At 38.9% G+C, this 19,810-nt stretch overlaps 1 protein-coding gene across 1 annotated transcript in view; it reads left to right on the plus strand.

The window, feature by feature from the left end:
• prex2 (phosphatidylinositol-3,4,5-trisphosphate-dependent Rac exchange factor 2) overlaps positions 1 to 19,810 on the plus strand; it is a 131,685-nt gene that overhangs the window by 18,264 nt on the left and 93,611 nt on the right. The window contains exons 2-8 of the mRNA XM_030123560.1: positions 5,890 to 5,961; positions 6,973 to 7,095; positions 9,107 to 9,211; positions 14,458 to 14,559; positions 15,457 to 15,618; positions 18,217 to 18,350; positions 19,314 to 19,417. Coding sequence (XP_029979420.1) covers positions 5,890 to 5,961; positions 6,973 to 7,095; positions 9,107 to 9,211; positions 14,458 to 14,559; positions 15,457 to 15,618; positions 18,217 to 18,350; positions 19,314 to 19,417 — 802 coding nt within the window. The remainder of the gene's footprint in view (positions 1 to 5,889; positions 5,962 to 6,972; positions 7,096 to 9,106; positions 9,212 to 14,457; positions 14,560 to 15,456; positions 15,619 to 18,216; positions 18,351 to 19,313; positions 19,418 to 19,810) is intronic.

The raw sequence follows: 19,810 nt of genomic DNA on the forward strand, positions 1-19,810 counted from the left end.
TGTTTTGTTACCATTTATTGTATTATCATCTGTATTTTGCTTCTTTTTTTTTCATTCTTTGTTTATTTGGAAAAGCAAAACTTCCCTTACGGGTACAATTCAATAGCCACACGTCAAATGGAAAGAAGATGGTATTTTCTCACCCATTTCTCATATTTAATTCACTGATCATGTAGATGTCCATAAAAGCTTGGATTACAGTTGAGGGTTATTCTATCAGAAACAGAGAAATAGAGAAAACTGAAGAAAAAGTGACTTTTTCCATTGCCTCACAGCAAGAAGGTCCTGGGTTCAGTTCCAATCAGGGACCTTTCTGTGTGGAGTTTGCATGTTCTCCCAGTGTTTGCGTGGGTTCTCAGGCTTCCTCCCACCATCCAAAGACATGCACTGATAGGTTAATTGGTGAGAATGTGAGAGTGATTGGTTGTTTGTCTCTATATGTCAGCCCTGCGATAAACTGGCGACTCGTCCAGGGTGTACCCTGCCTTCGCCCATAGGTAGCTGAGATAGGCTTCAGCACTCCCTGTGACCCTAGTGAGGATAAAGCTGGTTCAGAAGGTGAATGAATGAATGAATATCAATACCTAAACATAAACCCAGCGTGTCCATCCACTGTCATTGATCCAACTCCATGGGTTTTCCTGGTGAATCAATGTTGTAGAAGATGACGGTGTTTCCACGTTCACTACGGAGCCTCTGAACGTCCACATGGGTCATATTTGATGACCGTAAAAAGATGACAAACTGCATTTTGCAACAATTATATACATGTATTGATAGGATTAATGGATCAACAGGTATTAAACATTTCATATCAGTAAGTGATTTTGGTCACCAGTGGATGTTTGGGTCTTTATGGGTTAATTTTGGTCTGACAGTAAAGGTCGGGCTGTTATCATATTTTTCACTAGCCACGTTTTCTGCAGCTTCACCATTGTAGCCTGCAGCATGTGTATTTGTGTTGATTAATGGCAGGTAGGGCCGCATGCAGTGATTGGACCAATCTATTCATCACGCCCCATCTGCTCTGTATAATAATGAAAACTTTAATGGGGTTTTAATGTGTAGTCTCCCCTTAGCTATCAGACTGACAGTCCAGGTGATTATGCCTGGTCCTGAGGGAAGAAAATGACTTTCTGAGGCTGTCTTTTTTCCTCTTGTTGAATACTGTACAGGATTAAGGATAGAAAATGCATACACACCAAACAAGTAGAGGGGAAAATCTCTGATGAAGCAAAGAACAGTTAAATTTCCTTGGAGGAAAAATATGTCAGTAGCTACTCAGAGGCATCAAATGAGTGACATATGTGCATCTGGGTTTGTGCATGAGGGGGGCAGATGCTATTTTGAAGATGTGTCTAACTTTCCTGAGCTGCCAATGGAAAGATCACCATAAGAACATCACAATTGTTGGCCAACTTTTTTATCCTCTTTATCTTCAGACTTCAAGACTTTGCCTTATTACTGTCATGATAATATATTTTAGTTGATGCTGGACTATGATATGTATAATTTCAATGAATGATTTGACTTTTTCTGTACCACTAGTATAAGCAAATGGCAAAGAAGAGCCATTTATTGGCACTGAACTATAGTAGGTCTGCAACTAATGATTATTTTCATTGTTGATGGTCTATTAAATGTCAGAAAATGGTGAAAAAATGTTTCTCAAAGCCAAGATAATGTCCTCAAACATCTCCTTTGGCCCACAACCCAAATATATTCATTTTATTATCTAACTGGAGGAAAGAAACCTCATAATATTTACATGTAAGGAGTTCCAGAGAATTTGGACTTTTTTTGTTTTAACACTAAAACTTAATAGTTATAGATTCAATAGTGTCAAAATAGTTGAGGATTAATTTGATGTCTGACAATGAATTCAGTTTATTCCTTTGTCACAGCTTCTCTACACTGAACACCAGAAAGCATAAATAAAAATTGTCTCTGCCCTCTTTACTCCAATTCACTCTATTTATTCGAAGTGTCATGTTTTCGCGTTTGCTGTACATATCTCTTTTATTGTGTTGTTTCTGTTTTAGTTTCTTTACTCGCATCTTGTATCCTGCTGTTGTGCTCCTCTGCTTTGTCTGTCAAAGCACTTTGTAAACTTTGTTTTTAAAGGTGCTTTATAAATAAAGTTATTATTATTATTATAAATAAAATTGTGATATAATTATCTAAAAACCTGTTACAGCAGGGATATGCGAAATGTGGTAATGGTAACAACTTAAGTGTAAAAAATATTATTGGACTTGTATTAGTTTAATCAAGCTAAACATTTTTGTAGCTGAATGGAGATTATTATTATGATTTATAACAATCTGATATTATAAGGAATATTTGAAAAGAGGTGATTATATAGTGTTTATGACGGACATACTCCTAGGTGCTGCTGAAATATGAAAATCTTCAAATAAACTAAATAAATACTCTTTAACTTTGAATATTCTCTGCTTACTTTAGTGTTTGACAGACATGACATGGAGTTTTAAAATTCAGTGAAGTCTATTTGTGATTCAGTTGTGCCCACTGTCCAGACATGGTGGATTCCTAGTAGAAAGCACATCCAGTCCAAGGAAACAAAACATGTCCCTCTGGAATTCAGGTTTTTGTTACTGGGTATGAGGACACAGGCACCAACGACTGTGAGTGATGGGGGAAATGTGTTTTTTATAAAGTATTTCTAAGAAATGTATCTGAAAACTGAGAGGTAGTCTTGGCTGATTCTTACTGTGACAATTCCCCACAACTTTTGTAAAAAAAAAAAAAAAAAAAAAAAAATCTCTGCTGAAAGTTTCAAAGAATTATTAACGTCATAGACAGATCTGTCAATTCTCTTCTGCACCAGAGGCTTTAAATCTGAGAACAGATACTTTGCTCAGTGATGCAATCAAGAGACAAAGCCTGGGACATGCTCCGCTGAGAATTACAACAGCGAAGAGAAGTTAAACAGTGTAAATGACTCATAAAGCAGTAGATTTAAATTCAGTACATCCAAATATTTGAGCTTCTGAATATGACCTGTGTATTCATGTACTCCTGTGTTATCATGTACAGCACAAACCTGCAGGAGCTCTTATATTCACAGTCACCCTGGGTACTGTTACTGTGTCCATAAATTCAGTTAGTCAGCTTCCCATTCACTGTTCATGGAGCTGTTCCAGGATTAGTCTCTTAACGACATCAGCGACGCAGTCGTGATGTGTTTGTTTCAACAAATCAAGACCTAACCTTACACAATTCCAGAAATTTGCAAAGACTCTGAAATTGGACAGTTCTGTCAGTGCTCAGGCTGACTTTTGTGTGGCCACTGTATTTATTTATTTTTTTTCTGTGCGGTATACCTATCCAAAGACCTACATGAGAAATGTTTTCAATTTTACACCATTATTTCTCCATAACAAAACAACCTCTCTCTTATCTTTGAGGTGATAACACATTTATTATCTCCATCAGATAAGTTCCATATGAGTCCCTGCGCTCCATTGTACTGCCGCTCCTATTTCTTATGTTGTTTATTTGTGATAAGCATCTGCAGTGGGGCTCCCAATAGCTTTAGATCTACAGCATAATTAGTGCTTTGCAAATACAGAGATTATTTTCTGTTGGATAGACTCTTCATTATTAGACCTGAAATGATAGACTTCCTAATGAGCCCGTATGTGATGCCACACATCAATTACAGGACCAGTGATTTGATGCAAATTAACAGTGCTTTTGCTCAGCCAAGGCCCTGTACTGTAAGCCCTGTCAGGCCGCTGCGAGGGCCTGTCGAAGTCTGCTCCGTTTTTGTACATATTAGACTTGCTAATCAGATGCTAATGCTTGTGAGTGGCAGAGTTGCGAGGCAAGGCAGCTACAGAATGGTAATCAGTGTGGAGCTGGCCTACAACAAAGAGACTGATTATTTAAGTCCTTTTTTTTTCCAGCTTCAATCCTAGATTCAAGTATTCACTTGTACAGTTCTTTTTGAAGTGTTGCTTGACATCAATACAATGTGATTAAAATTATTTCAGCAATTTTTTTCATGTCAGCTTGTTTTTCTTAGAAAGTTTACAGAACATTGGCTTTGTAATTAGGTGTAAATGGAGAATTACCATAGATTTAGCTCCACCACCTTTACATCTGTTCACAATTAATCAACCGGAACTTTTCAAAGAGCTTACAGTCGTCACAGCCGCTTGGTTAGATCTGGTGTCAAGGAATAATTCTTGGCTTGTCTGCTCATTAAAGTAAGCTGTTTACATGCTTTGTGGCTGTATTATGTTAGCTTGCTCAGGTCAGGTTGCCTGCTGCGTGGCTGCAGTGAGCAACAGATGGCATTGTGGCACTCAGTGGGACGGTGAAGGGATGCCCATGGTTAAGGTCAACTGCAAAGACAGATGCAACTTTTTACTGTTCATGCACATGCTGCTTTACACTACCTTTCATTGTGGCGCTTGCTTATGTTGGCCATGTGTTAACAGAGCTGCTGTTGTTGCTTTGTGTCTCGCCGCACCACGAACAAAATGTTTTGTGCTGCTTAAATGTTTTCTGTGTTGTAATATGTTGCATTGTGCCACTGTCTCTGTGCTTATTATCTTGTCTGTCACGCTGCATTGATTTTTCTGAGGATTATGGTGATCAGTGACAAGCCATTGATTAAGATAGACTATCGGTTTTGACAGCCCCGCTGCATTCTGGGAAGTTTGTCTTCTAAATGGTAACAGCTGACAGCAAGCCTCTGTTTAAGACAGCACTTAGTATGTTTTTCTTCATTTTTACTTAATTTTGCTTAATTTATTTCCACCACGAGCATTTTAGTGAAATGTTTTGTCATAATAAAATCCACATGCACATTTCACTCTACCTGGAGATGTATCACAAAATGAGCTCTGCATACTTGGGTTCCTCCCTTTTTTTTTGTCATTTTTGGATAAGAATGATTTATTTTTTAATGTGGGAAGGAAAACAAATGTCAGGAACGTTATGCCATGGAAATGTTTTTACCAACCTGTCTAATTTGCTCACCAACAGATGGAAAAGCAGTGTAAACATTAGAGATTGAGATGCTTTACACTAAGCAAACATACTAGCAGGTTAATGTGGCTTAAAATCCGAGCTACCGAGTAAATGTTGTCATTTAGTTTATATTTTATGAAAGTGTTGATTTTTGCCATTGTAAGCCTTGCTGTGTGTTTCATCATACTGTAGCATCCCTGAAGTCAAGTGCATTGGAGACATCAATCAAAATCAAAGTGTGATTCTGCCAATTTATTTCCCTCACAGCGTCTACAGAAGATAGATTCCTGTCTGCCTAACTGCACTCCGAGCATTTCACACATAAACATCGAGTTCCTCATCTGGTACCTGGTAATGGATGTCTCCTCTAAAAGCTCTCCCTTAGGCGGCGTTCCCAAAATGACTAATTCCTCCTTAGTCACATTTTAAGAATATATTTGAAGCACACCTTCGTAATTTGCCATTCTCAGAAAGTGCCCTGAAGCATTAAATGGGTTGTCAAGAGCTTGTGCTGTGAAGCAGGCTGGGAACCAGTCTCCTCAGGGACTGAAGAAAATAAGAGCACTTCCCATCCATCTCAATTCACTCACTGCCGGCCTCTCCAACTTCCATCCCTGACCATTTAACATCGCCTTTGAAATACCATGCACTACAATTATGTTTTTCTTTTCATCCAGTGGAAAGATTGTGTTTCATGTGTATCGTGTGTCCATTGTGATGGTTACTAATTTGCTCTTGCAGCCAAGTGTTTCAACTACACACAAAGCCTCAAATCTGCTCTTCTATTTGGTCTGTTAAAGGTAAAAGGGATCAGGTGCCAAAAGTGTAATTTAATCCTTGGCCAGTTCAGAAGTGTTAACTGTTCCTTTTTCTGCTTTCTTTCAGGTGTTTCTACATCGCCTCAACCAGTATGCAGCCACCAAAATCGACAAGAACATCACAGAGGAAACAGTTAAGGTGAGGGTCAATTTGTGAGTGTGATTGCATAATTAAGATCTGTAGAAATATTAAAAGAAACCGACTTTGAATCAATATTGGGACCTTCAGTGTAGACACGGCACACAAACCTTATTTTCATTCAGTAACTTGATCTACGAAGGGGCCGGAAATTACATTGGAAACTAAATAAAGTGGGTCCCTTGTTTGGGGCACTTTCAACTAAAATAGCAGCGTTCCGAGTTGAGAAAGAAGTAGTGGGCGATCCAGGAAGCAGCTGTAAATATAATCTATTTATAAATGATCCTGACTGGAAGATAATAAAGGATGTTCTCTCACAGTGGGAGTGTCTGTGACTTGCTTACTCTGGAAGGTAAACACACATTGAGTGGATATTAACTGCACGTCCTGTGTTTTGGAATACGTCTATCCATACTGTGTTTTATTTGGGAATGTGCTGTTCAGAGTGGATTTGCATCCCAGAGGTCATTATGTCACCAAACAGCTGAATGGCATCTAGAGCTGGATTGACTGATTCCATTTTTTTGTTTGTTTTGTTTTGTTTTTGTTTTTTTTGTTTTTTTGTTTTGCTGCATCACTAAAGAACAATTTTGCCTCCCAACACCCATGAGATGCTTTTCCATTTTAATGCTCTTATTTAACAGGCCTTCTGAGGCTACTTGTCCTTTGGTATAACCACAAAAACGACTTAAAAAGTGACACATGACGGCAGAGTTTCCACAGAGCAGATGTGAAAATGTGCTTCTTTTTTAAGCTTTTCTGTTAAAATATGTTTAATAATGTTTGAAATCCAAATATCAAAGACATCTCCAGACAAGATGCCAGTTACAAAGAAACCTCATTTTTTATTCTTTCGCCTCAGAATTCCTCTTGCTAGCACCACGGGCCACAAAAAAGTAACATATACCAAAGTATTGATTCAGTCTGCACACTGGCATTCTTACTTAGATCTCTGGTAAACCAAGAAATAACATCCACTGCTACTCTTCTCTTTCACTTTTTCTCTTTTAGGTTTTATTCTCTAACATTGAGGAGATCCTGGCTGTTCACAAAGACTTTCTCTCCATGGTGGAGGAGCTCCTCCACCCGGACCCTCACGCTCACCATGAAATCGGACGCTGCTTCCTGCACTTTGTGAGTGCCGCATGTTTCTGTGCAGATTCTCTCCTTTTACGTTGAAGGTCATCTTTCCACCTTAAGTTATCACCGTTCAGCATCTTGTCCGGATTCTTATTGCTGTTTCATTAGTGCACCCTGTTTTTATGCCAGTTTGTTCTGAGATCCTTTTTAAATATTTATGAGAATGAGTTCTGCTGAAAAGGATAAGACGGACCATATGTTGTCAACTCATCTCTTTCTGGATTTACTCATGATGAAAGCGTGCACATGTGTGATATTCTCTGATATGCTGCTTACTCCTGCTATATATCACAGTTCTTTGATGCTGAGCCTTGGGGCGCACTGGCATATAATAGGTTTAAGTCAAATAAATCATACCATGTTCTTTTTGGCTTAAGGCGACTACGTTTTGTTGTAGATTTGATACAAATGAAAGAGATATATCCAGCGGTATGGATGGTTTAGTTAGCTTTATGATGAGTTGACCTTAATGCATATAATTCAGAGCATAACTAAAAGGATTGTTTTTTAGTCATGTGTGATCATGTGAGTCTGCAGAGACGAGACTTGGACACATTTGCCTTCTGTCTTCCCTAGTTCTTTGTCTTACGATCCAACTCTCTGTAGTGATTTGTTGACGCTCTAGATGTTCCAAGAAAGAATTACCAGATCTGTAGTGAAGCATTACTACAGAAACACAAATAGGTAAAACTAAGCCAGCTGGACTTCCCAGATCAAAATCCCTCTTTGATTCAGGCCAGAAAACTGGTTCACGCTGACTAAAGACTCTACTCCTCCTCTCAGCTACAGTAAAAACTACTCCCAGAGCTTCATAAAATACTCTTTTTGGGAGTTCTTACACGTTTGGAAGAGTGGTTAGTGTACAGTTGGTTGTGTTTTTGTATTACCATCCGCTGTTGTGACAGTTTTGTCCGTGCACATCACTAGTGTTGCCTTCAGTGGAAGATCTGTAAGCCTGAACACCATATACTATTTTTTGTTTCTCTGTTGTGACTTTGTAGTGACTGATTTAGAGGCTGTGTGGTCTGTTCCCACTGCTACCTCAAAATAATGCAATATGAATGTCTGCTTTTGTGGAAAGTTGTCCGTCATATTGCTGCGAGGCAGATGACAAGATATGATTGCAGCCTCCTGAAAACTCCATACATTATGTATTTCACAACAGAGAGCAGAGGAAGCGCAGCAATACACATGCACTATGAATCCTGCAGTTTATCACTGCTCTGCAATGTTTTTCTGTTATTACCCCACCCCCAAGGGGAGGCAAGGGGTTTTGTTTTTGGTTCGGTTTGTTTGTTTGTTAACAGTCTAGCAGCAAAACTATAGGCTGACTTCATACCAAATTGGGTTTATAGATTGCCAGTGAGCCAGAATAGATCTCATGACATTTTGGGAAAAGTAGGTCAAAGTTAAAATTTTTTATGAATTTTTAAAATCTTTTTTTCCACATTTACCTATAATGGCTGAAATTTCAAATGTCTGTTGCAGCAAATTATTGGTTGAATTCATACCAAATTGGTTTTATAGATTGCCAGTGACCCAGAATAGATGTGGTAACATTTTGGGAAAAGTAGGCCAAAGTTAAAATTCTTTATGAATTTTTAAATCTTTTTTTCTTCTCCCATTTACTTATAATGGGTGAAAATTCAAATGTCTATAAAAACATCAATTTTGTTTCAATTTACTTCAAACTTAGCGCATATATAGAGGCAATTGATATGCTGACATCAGCACAAGCATAGACATAATGACATCAGCTGTATCGATGTCAAAATTAGTTACAATACGTGAGAAGGGCGGGGTTTGTTGTGCCTGGCACCACTTGTTTATTAATCTAATTTTGCTTTATTTTTTAATCTTATTTGTTTTCTGTTTTGACACATCTTCTTTTCTGTGTCTTCCTTTTTCTTTTTCCCTCATCTTTTTTTTTGTTTTTTTTACCTTCTCTCTGTAATTTGTTCCCCTTACACATCATCCATCCTTCTTACCTACTGGGCCTTAACAGAGGAGCCGTTTCCAGATTTATGATGAATACTGCGGGAATCACGAGAAGGCCCAGAGGCTTCTGCTGGAGCTTAATAAGATCAGGAGCGTCCGGACATGTTTACTGGTAAGAGGGGACCGTGAATGTGCACCTGAAGACAAACTAGTAACATGCATCCACTTAGTTATTTATAGCAGTGTCACAACTACATCACAGTTGGAGTAAACATTCAAATGTAGGTCCAAGAAGCCATTTTGGTCTTTACTAACACATGAATTACCCACGCTATTTTACCCCCTAATGACTTTGATTTTTAAAATTTTTGACGCATTTCTGAAATATTTAAAATGTGCCTTTAGTTATAATGGCCCATACTGTGATGGGTTATAACATGAACATACTTTTAGATGTCAATGTAGATACTATTGAGCACTGATAGGAAGTCATATATGGACGTTCATTTGGATCCATGACCTTTGACCTTGAGTGACCTTGAAGGGTGAAACTCAAGGTCACCACTGTCTACATTTCGACAATCTCCTTCTCTGAAATTACTGATCAGATTTATTTCAGTTTTTTATGTAGCTTCCTTGGGACAATGTCGACAAAGTTTGTTCAGATTTATGAGAAATTTTGATTTATAAATTTTTGACAAGTTTTTGATTTACTAAAAATTTGCCTTTACTTACAATGGGCCATATTTTGATGACTTTTAAAATGGCTATGCTTTGAGATATCAATATAGTTACTATTGAGCACTGATAGGAAGTCACATATGGACTTTCATCTAATTAGTTGAGTTATCCTCCAGTGAAAGTACCACCCACATCCAGATCACAGGACTCAGACATAGCGGCAGAACCTGACAACCTCGCAAATTCAAGTGGTTATTGATTTTTATAGAACATGCCAGTGCACTACAGGGCCATTGGTCCTATTTTTGTATTCAAACTGTAGGAAATATTGGATCCCATAGTGTATGGGTCATGGTCCTAAACTGACCTGCATGTGCAAAAGCACAAAATCAATTATATGCAGCATAACAATCTTATGGAAGTAAACATGGAGGCCACTGAAGTCAGCCTTTATGTAACATTCATAAGCCGACACATGATAATAAGGACAACAATGAGAGGGAAGAGAGGCCCATTTTAACTATTAATTTATCCACTGATGACCTCCATCCCTGCTGCCTTCCATGTTTTATATGTGTGGTTTACAGAATTGAAAACACATGAATTCTGATTGGACTCTTCAGATTGAGATCGAATTTCAAAAAGTCAGTCCTGTATCGGATTAAAAACCACATATTGAAGAAACACAAATTAAAATGGAAAAGACCAGATTTTATGTTATTTATGCCATTTTCATTGTTATGATTTGAGTCACACATTCTGAGTCCTTCTTCACCCACTGATTCTACAAACATCTAAAGAGTCAGACAGAAGCTGAGGTGGTTTTGATCAGATTCTGAATGTGCAGGTGTATTTCAGACAGGAGTATTTCAGGAACATCTGTATGACAGAATCACAAGACTTATAAAGAACCATATAAGGTTCTGAAAGGAATAGTTTAGGTTTTTGTACTACTGGTACCACTTAATAAAGGTCTGCCTAAAAATAAATATCCTGTCACATGTATGCTGTATTTAGAATATTTTTGCTGCTGTTATTGCTGTTATAGTCTTTTCCCAGCTAAATTCACTGATTGAGGCAGTGGTTTCATGAGATAAAATCCCCGGTTTTCTGTGATTCCGGTGTTCCTGAATACAGCGACATAATATATTAAAGTTGACCCTTTAGAAAATGAATGATGTTTTGCAGAATGTGAATGAACACCACTGATTAGAAGTGAAAATTTTTTATTTTTTATTTTTATTTCACGAGTTGTACTGAAAGAGTTAAGGATGAAGAACTGCGCCATGAAATGGGTGGGAGGACTCAAAGAGATTTTTAAACAGGAAGCAGGAGGTAGTGAGTTGAGCTGTTTGAAGGTTCACAGTTCAATTTTCATGTTGACACATGAAAGAATGAAATTTGTGACTCGGTTGGCTTATTATGGTTCATTTATAGAAGCCATTTTAGATTGAAATTGCTGCTTTCAGGTTACATTGTATAGAGACAACTGTCTATTACCTTTAACTACAACACATGGAAATATTGTACATGTTAGATATTGTCATGTGTGTATGAAAATCCAATAAAAAGATTAAAAAAAAAGAAATTTTTGACTAGGGTCCAGCAATGTAACATAAAAATTCCAGAATTTATGCAATCATTTCCTAGTCAATATAGAAATAACCTATGATTTATATATTCAAAAATATATATACAGTCGCTGAAAAAAATATTAGGCCATCAAAAGTCATCAAAAACAATGGTTATGCAATCAAGTACTAACTCCTGTGTGTGTCATGTGACTAAAACAGACAGAAAAGAAAACATGGAATGCCTAAAAGCACTGTTTTTGGCAGGATATACCATAGCTATTGATATAAGAACTTAAGTGATTTGGATTATTATCAAAAAAAAAAAAAACATGGAAAAGGGCTAGACATCAGCTCTGAAATTAAACTCTTATGAGCTATTTTTGTTGTTATCATTATATTTGTCCAAACAAATGTACCTTTAGTCGTACCAGGCATTAAAATGAACAAGAAATTGAAGAAAACAAGTGTGGTCTAATAATTTTTTCCATGACTCTGTCTATGTATTATATAAAAATGATAATTACGCACATATATAGATATGATATGTAGATCTCACAATAAAAAAATTAAGGTGGTGTCATCTTGAAAATATTGTAATGTTTAGTATGACTTTAACGTCAGTGGTTCTGTCTCCATTCATTTCAAGATTTATTACTATCAATATGCAACGGTACTCATTTAAGGAAGTACTGAAAAGCCTTTTTGCTCACGTCAGAGGTGATTAAGGGCCAATATTGAAGTCCGGTCCTCATTTGTTATTTGAGAACAACTAACACATGAAAGACACACAGACACACAGTCTTAGACATACAAACACACAGTCACCCACACATGGCAGCTGGACAGTGTAAAGCCCTGTACTCTATGTTCCAGTATGTCTGACAGCTGATGTGACTCTGCCCCATGTGTGGGCGGACTCCCTCTTCCTGTCCCGACACTTTGAGAGATGTTAGCTTCCACAGGAGAGCATCGCATTGCTAGAACAAAAGATGATCACATCCCAGCAGCTGGCTTAATGAACTGTGTGCTCAAAAAGGTCAAAAACGCTCCCAAATTTTCTCTCATAACTCCTCCCTTCATGCTGTTTAGTCTTTGTGTGTACCCATATTTTACCTGAGCTTTGACAGTGTGTAATGCAAATACTTCTCACCTCTCAATAGCACACGTTTATACACACACACACACACACACACACACACACACACACACACACACACACACACACCACCTCACCCCTTGAGTTTTAAGGCTTTTATAAAAACACAGCACTTTGAGAAGGAGATGTACAATAGAGAAAAACACCCAGAAGAACCAGAGTATGACCGCAGGCTTACTTGCATTGATTGTCCGCTTCTAGCTCATGCCCTTTTCTTACGCTGTGGTTGATGGAGTGAGAAATAAAACACACACTTGCACATACACACCATCAGAGAAAAGTGGCTGCAAGAGCTCTATATCAGATTTATTGTTCATGTGGGGCTTTAATATATGAAGCCCGAGGAGGCAAAGATATTAATTGACTTTGATTTAATGGGGTCTTTATAGCCTTGACCTTTTTTGTGACCCAGCCTCGCATCAGGGCCATACATGTCTCACGTTACCCTCTAACCTGCACTTGACCACCAGCTAATATACCTCAGATCACCTCCCAGGTTCTGCAGTGACCAGTGTGTGGATATCCGCTAACCTCCACTAAACCTTTGGCCTCCTTTAAACCCTGGTTTATTGTTTATGCTGTAATGTGGCACCTCATCTAAATGTGAGGTGAACGGGAGGTGAAAATGAATATAAGCAGGTGACCTCATAACCTGCAGCTCACCACATGTAGTTAAGCATCACTTTGATCCCCTGAAGACAAGGTCACTCTCAGTTGATGTGAGATTGTAAATCAGCGATCATCAACTGGCGGCCTGCGGGCCACATCTGATCTGCTAAAGCTTTCCATCCCACCTAAACCAAAGACTATTAATACATTCAGAATACATGCCAGAATTCACTATGTGTGTATGTGTGTGTTTATATATTTATTTTTTTTCTCCCATATTAAAGGAACTCTAAAAACAATTTTGACGGAAAAAAAATCATATCAGGAATTATTTAGTGACCTCAAATATTTGTGTTTAACATGCTATAAAACCATCTGTTTTTATTATCAGAAAGTAGCCAATGTAGCATTTAAGCTTTTCCACCAATTAGGACAATATATAGGAGTGAAAGTTCCATATAGAGGAATAGTTGGGATTTTATAAAGAGGGTTTGTATGAGGTATTACACCACAGTCAGTGTAGATTGTGGTCAGTGTGTCTCCTTTTAGAAGAAACACATATATCATGTGGACAGAAGTATTGGGGCAGATTGAATTAAGGTGTTTTATTGCTAGCAGTGGCCTGGAATATAAAGTGATAATGAAATGTCATAGTTTTATAATGTGGTAAATATAATTGCAATAGTTCTTAAATTTTCAGGCTTAATTTTGTTTACTTTGTCATCTAAAACACTTCCAAAATGCTTCAGTGTGTGTTTTTACACAGGTTTACTACTAGGTTTAAAATTTTATCATAATTGTTTTAAATGTTCTTCTTCTAGATTTCCAAAATATTTGTCATTTGTCATTGTTTTAACCCACAAGTAACATCTAGTTTCTAGAACTCTCACTCAAGAAGTAAAATCAACCTTCAAACAACTGACATGAACATTTTTATCATGATAATATTTCCAATCAGTGCAGGTGTAGGTGTGATGTGTCCCGGTATTTTTGTCCTTAGTGTAATTATGCATAATTTTTTAGAATATTTTCACTGCTTTACAAGTAATCAGTCAATTTTCTGTGAAGTTCTGAAGTTGAGAAAATATGATACTTGAAGAAAGGGCTTTTGCTACAACTCCAAACTGTCATTTTAAAATTGATTAATATTATAAGAGTCCAGAGCATTTTCTAGCTGATTTAGTCTATTAAAGTCCTCTCCTCTCCTCTCCTCTCCTCTCCTCTCCTCTCCTCTCCTCTCCTCTCCTCTCCTCTCCTCTCCTCTCCTCTCCTCTCCTCTCCTCTCCTCTCCTCTCCTCTCCTCTCCTCTCCTCTCCTCTCCTCTCCTCTCCTCTCCTCTCCTCTCCTCTCCCTCTCCCTCTCCCTCTCCCTCTCCCTCTCCCTGTCTTCTCTCCTCAGAATTGCATGTTGCTGGGTGGCAGGAAAAACACTGAGGTCCCACTGGAGGGTTACCTGGTCGCTCCTATCCAGAGGATTTGCAAATACCCATTGCTGCTTAGAGTGAGTATAATCCTGTGCATGCTAACCATGTATTACGGTGATACCACACCCATGTGCCACCTCTGTAGCACACCCTCTATTCTACTTTTTTCACCCGACACCACCTAGTCATTACTTTTTGCTGTCTGCCTCTATCCACATCAGCCTCTCCCTCACTAATGAAACACTGCTCCCATATTCTGACACATCTTTGCTGTCGTTCCCTGCACAACCACACTGTAGAAAAAACACAAGACCTATCATCACCTCCCCTGCCCTACTGCTGCTCATTCGCACACTTTGACTGGGCTCATTCATACCTGCACTCTCAGTTGTTAGTTTTGAAATTTCCATTTCCCAACGTGAAAAGTGAGCGAAATTAAATACACTTTCAAAGAGTTGTTTGAGTAAGTGATCTGCGCTGTCCCATCTCATTCATCTTGTTATGATCTATTAATTCACCCAGGCGTTCTCTAAACAGCCACCAGCACGGACACAGAGATGTAATAATAATAGGGGGTAATCTGATGCTCTGCCATTTGAAGTCTTACAGCTGCCAGGGCCTCCTCCTCTGCCTAGAATGCCACAGATAGCCATCAGTGGCTGCAGATATATCCAGAACAGTGCAAATCAGCCTTATAGTAGCTGATATGCTGAAACATAGTGTTTAGACTATAAACGCAAAGATTGTCATGTCTTTTACTAGACCGTGGCATGAAGTAGAAAGGATTTTATAAACTTAGGAAACACTGCAAGGTAAAGGATTGTGTGGTGGATGTGAAATATATGTTTTCTTAAATGCTTTTCGTGGTGTGAAAATTATGATTCAGAGCCATATGTCACATATTTCAGATGGAGTTTTTTTAAAAGCAGAAAACTGTGTATATTTCTAAATTTCTTTGTTTTTTATTTTTGCAGGAGCTGCTGAAGAGGACCCCTAAGAAGCACAACGACTACGTCCTGGTGCAGGAGTCTCTGCAGGTAATGAAGGCAGTGTGCTCCAGCATCAACGAAGCAAAGAGACAAATGGAAAAGCTGGAGATTTTGGAAGAATGGCAATCCCACATCGAGGGCTGGGAGGTAAAAAGCTTTGTAAAGTCAGTATTATGTAGTTTTCATCCAGTAACTTAAGAAGATGAAATAGTGTAGGTCATGGTGTTGTGCTGTCAGATTAGGGTTTCAGGTTTTTCATTCCCTGTAAACTCTCAGTTAAGTTTTCCTTGCCAAAGCTCAAAGTCATGACTTATTTAAAGCCACTTAGCCCCAGTTCAGCTGGCATTTCAACAAGAATTCCAAGTGGCGTGACTTTTGTAGCCTTTTAAGCTTTCTTGTTCTCTTCGGGAACAATGAATTGTATTCACAATGGCCAAATTCTTTCCGCCTGGATGAGCATGTAGTTAAAACTGCCATGCTTTTGGGTGACTGATCCAATCATCATCAGGTAGACCGCACTTAGATTAGTTTTCTTCCTGAGTCCTAGGATGCCTTAATAAGAGGTCAGTAGGTCTAGTAGTGGCTGGAAAGAGAGAACAGTGGTGGTAATTGTGAGGCAAAAAGCTGGGATGTTTATGTAATTGACCTGGCTTCATGCGAATAGGGCCTAAAGGCTTCCCGGACACATGCAGACAAAGACACGATGTCAGTGTTGATACAGCTTTGGATGAAAGGGCAGGCAGTAACCAACTGTTGTTACTGAATAAAACAGTCTTAAACTCCTATTAAGAACTGGCAATAAATAAATACTGTTATATAGTACTGGCTTAGGCGATTTCTTCAGACAGACATGCACAAATACACACACAGAGTTAAAAGTCTATGAATAGCGTGATCAGAATGGAGCTTACTGATGGGTGGGGTATCTTGTACTTGACATGGTCCTGGCTGCAGCTACTCTGCGGTTTCCCTTCAGCACTTTTATTAATTGTAAACATTAGCTCATTCTGGATCAGGACCCTCCAACTGCTGCACGCCAGGCTCTGCCCCTCTAAATGAGATGGAACTAAGAGGAAGAGAGCAGAAAAACTGAGTGAAACAGAAAAACAAAGCGAGCTGAACGAGGGTTGCATCTTGTATTTCTGTGTGGGTGTTTTTTGGAATGATGGTAGAGTCGAGGAGTGATTGTAAGAGCCGCTGTTTTTCCGCTCCTGCTCCTCCGCCTCGGCTGATTGCTTGTTAGCGCTGACCTGCTCCACAGCTGGCCGCCCTCGGGGCATCCTGGCAGGTTCACCTCGCGTGGGAGAGACAGGGCGATGGTCACCGTGACGACTGCCAGTATTTGTCAGGGCGGTGATTGGCAGTGGCTTAAGTGTCTGTGTTTTGTCACTGTGTAGCATAAAAACATGTTAATTTTAGACTAAGTCGTAGCATATTACGGAGTCTGTCCCGTTGTTCAGTTTAATTAGTGTTCTTAAAGTCTACTTTTTCTGCTTAATCTGGCTTCCTGTGTTTTGTTTTTTTTTTAATAAGATTCCAATACTCCCATCTCTCCAGCTAACTGACAAATGACTCTTCAAAATTTTGTATAAACCTGTCTACTATTCTTTTCCCCTAATTAACAGCTTATCCTTTTTTGTCATTCACAATTCTTTATCCTGTTCTGCATTGGTTATGTTTGGCAGTCGTCTGACTATAAAAATAGAAGGTTGAAATTTAGACGAAACAGATGACTGAGGGTTTAAAGTGTTGCTCAAGTTTTGAGACCAGTTCTCTGAATATACTCTCTGCAGAGCTTTAGATTGGACCAAGAATGATGTGAAGAGTGATAGGAAAAATGTGGCAGAGAAAGAATCGCTTAAGGGGTACCAAAAGGAGCGAAGGGGCAAAGGATTCTGTTTTAAGTGTAACATAAAGAGGAAGTGTTGGTTCTTCTGTTAAGGAAATGCAGCTTTATAGTCTGGACTTGTGTGATGTTGCCATTGGCCCCTTCAAGACACGCTGGCCTTCTCAGTGTCTGGTGTGCACACATTCACCGGCTGCAAATTAGTTTAACATCTGGTCGTAGGCTGTAGAGTCAAAAGGCCCTAAAAGAGCAGAAGAAAAAAGTGTGGGGGAAGGAATGAAACAGATAGAGAAATAGCCGAGGGAATCGGGAGGAGGGGAAGAAAAGTGAGAGATAATCAGCAGAAGAGGGAGGAGAAGGAGAATCAAAAGGGTGAGGAGAGAGAGAAGGAAAAATCGGGAGAAGTTTTGGCCCGCTGATGTCTCCAGCAGGAGGAAATGCTTAGCACATTTTCCGGCTCTGTGCACATGGGAGTTATTTTTAGCTCTGAAGGGCTGATCAAACGTGGAACATAAATTCCCAGAACAGGCAAGGTAAGGGAAAAGACAGCACATTTTATCACTTGCAGCAGGATCCCTCACCTATGGGGTGACCAGCGCGACAATGCAGCACATGGTCTGACTGGACAGGATGTTATTCTATAGAAGCTATTAACTAGTGCACATTTTAAAGTCCCACAGCAATCTACTCTGAGGAAACGGGGAGTGTTTTTACAGACCCCTGAGAGAGGGAACAGGAAAGGCTGGGCTTTGTAATCCCTCCGCCTGTTCAGAGAATATGTGTGAACATGCAGTGGGATAGAAATCATGTCTGATGTGTAAAACCCTTTCTTTAAGATAGATCTGTCTACCTCCAGACATCTGTTTTAATGTCTGTTGTTTATATCCTTTTGTTTGCAGGGCTCCAATATCACAGACACATGCACTGAGATGCTCATGCAGGGCGTCCTACTGAAGATTTCCGCTGGAAACATTCAAGAGAGAATCTTCTTCCTGTTTGACAAGCTTCTGGTGTATTGCAAGAAGAAGAACAGGTGGCTGCACTGTCTTAGCTGTATTCATTGCCCTATAGGCAAAGTCTACAAAGCAGAAGATGAATTTAAACTGTCATAAAAGTGTGTACTTTTAAGAAGTGGAATAAAAATATTGAATATAGTTATATTTAAATGTTTATGCTAATATCCTTCTATTCTTACACGTGTACAGGCCTTTTATTTAAAGCATGGACTTAATAAATAATTCACTTTACTAGTTCCACTACTTTTTAAAGAAAAGGGAGCAGTGTTTTTGTGAGCAAAAGGATATTTATGCAGGAGAGGAGACATGTAAAAAGTATTTGGGGAAATGGGGGCATGCGATTATCATAGGTGGGTGTATTAACTGTCATCACTCGACACTTTCTTCTTTTTTTTTCCCTTATCTCCCACATGCTTTCTGTGGGTACTTTCCTTAGTTATTTGACATTCATTGTGATCTGTGCAAGGTGAATCAGGAATTTTTTACTGATTGCCGACTATTGTTGTGCTTCTACAGACAGAATGAATAGTCTGCTCTGTACTTGGCCGAATAGAGACAGTTTTACACATACTGCTCACAGTGAGATACCGGTACAGTCTCTAACAATGCTGCTGTGTCCATTGTGTATGATTTTGGCACCTTTTCTTCAACCACCACCTGCTAAGCTGCCACCTGCTTTGATTTGCTTTTACGTGTTTTATGCAGTTTAGTTTCTGCAGGTACTGAATCCATTTACTGGCTTCAGAAAGAAGACAGAATAAAAAATAAAAAAAAACAACAAAAAAAAAACACACCCTCAAATTCAATAACTTTCCTCAATTTGATGTTTTCCTGACCAAATTTAATCAGTCCGTATGAGCAAACATCAGATGAGTGCAATTAGTCTCAGACAGCATCCCGAATGAACGGTGAGTGAGACATATTAAACAGTAATGACGCAAAATGATTAAACCCTGTCATGTGGATGTCTGTTTTTCAAGGCGCTTAAAAAACAGCAAGACAGCCCAGGAGGGTCCACGCTACCTGTTCAGAGGTCGAATCAACACAGAAGTGATGGAAGTGGAAAATGTAGATGATGGCACGGGTGAGTGGACCTGTAAAAAGATCTGGCATTTACATTGGACCGATACTTACATTTCTTTTTCTGTATTTGCTCAACTCACTCTCAGATTCTGTTTTTTTCAGCACGCCAGGCTGTTGGATTTCAGAAATGTATAAAAAAGGCAAGACAGTTAACAAGTTGACTTGGCTGATGCTGGTTTTATTTTATACTTGGATTTACCTATAAACATTTTTCTAGACATCTATAGTTACATATCCTTGGGACCGTTCTGCTGTTGGTACTTGGTGAACTCAAACTCTTGTGTCTTTTGGCTTGACATAGCCACTGATTATCATTTATATTTGTAGAAGCCATCATTTCCTTTCCAGTGACCCTAGATGGGCAGTAATATTGGGTGTTTTTGGTGAGAGATGG

The sequence above is a fragment of the Sphaeramia orbicularis genome, chromosome 20 (genome assembly GCF_902148855.1).
Source record: "Sphaeramia orbicularis chromosome 20, fSphaOr1.1, whole genome shotgun sequence".
Classification (NCBI taxonomy): domain Eukaryota; kingdom Metazoa; phylum Chordata; class Actinopteri; order Kurtiformes; family Apogonidae; genus Sphaeramia; species Sphaeramia orbicularis.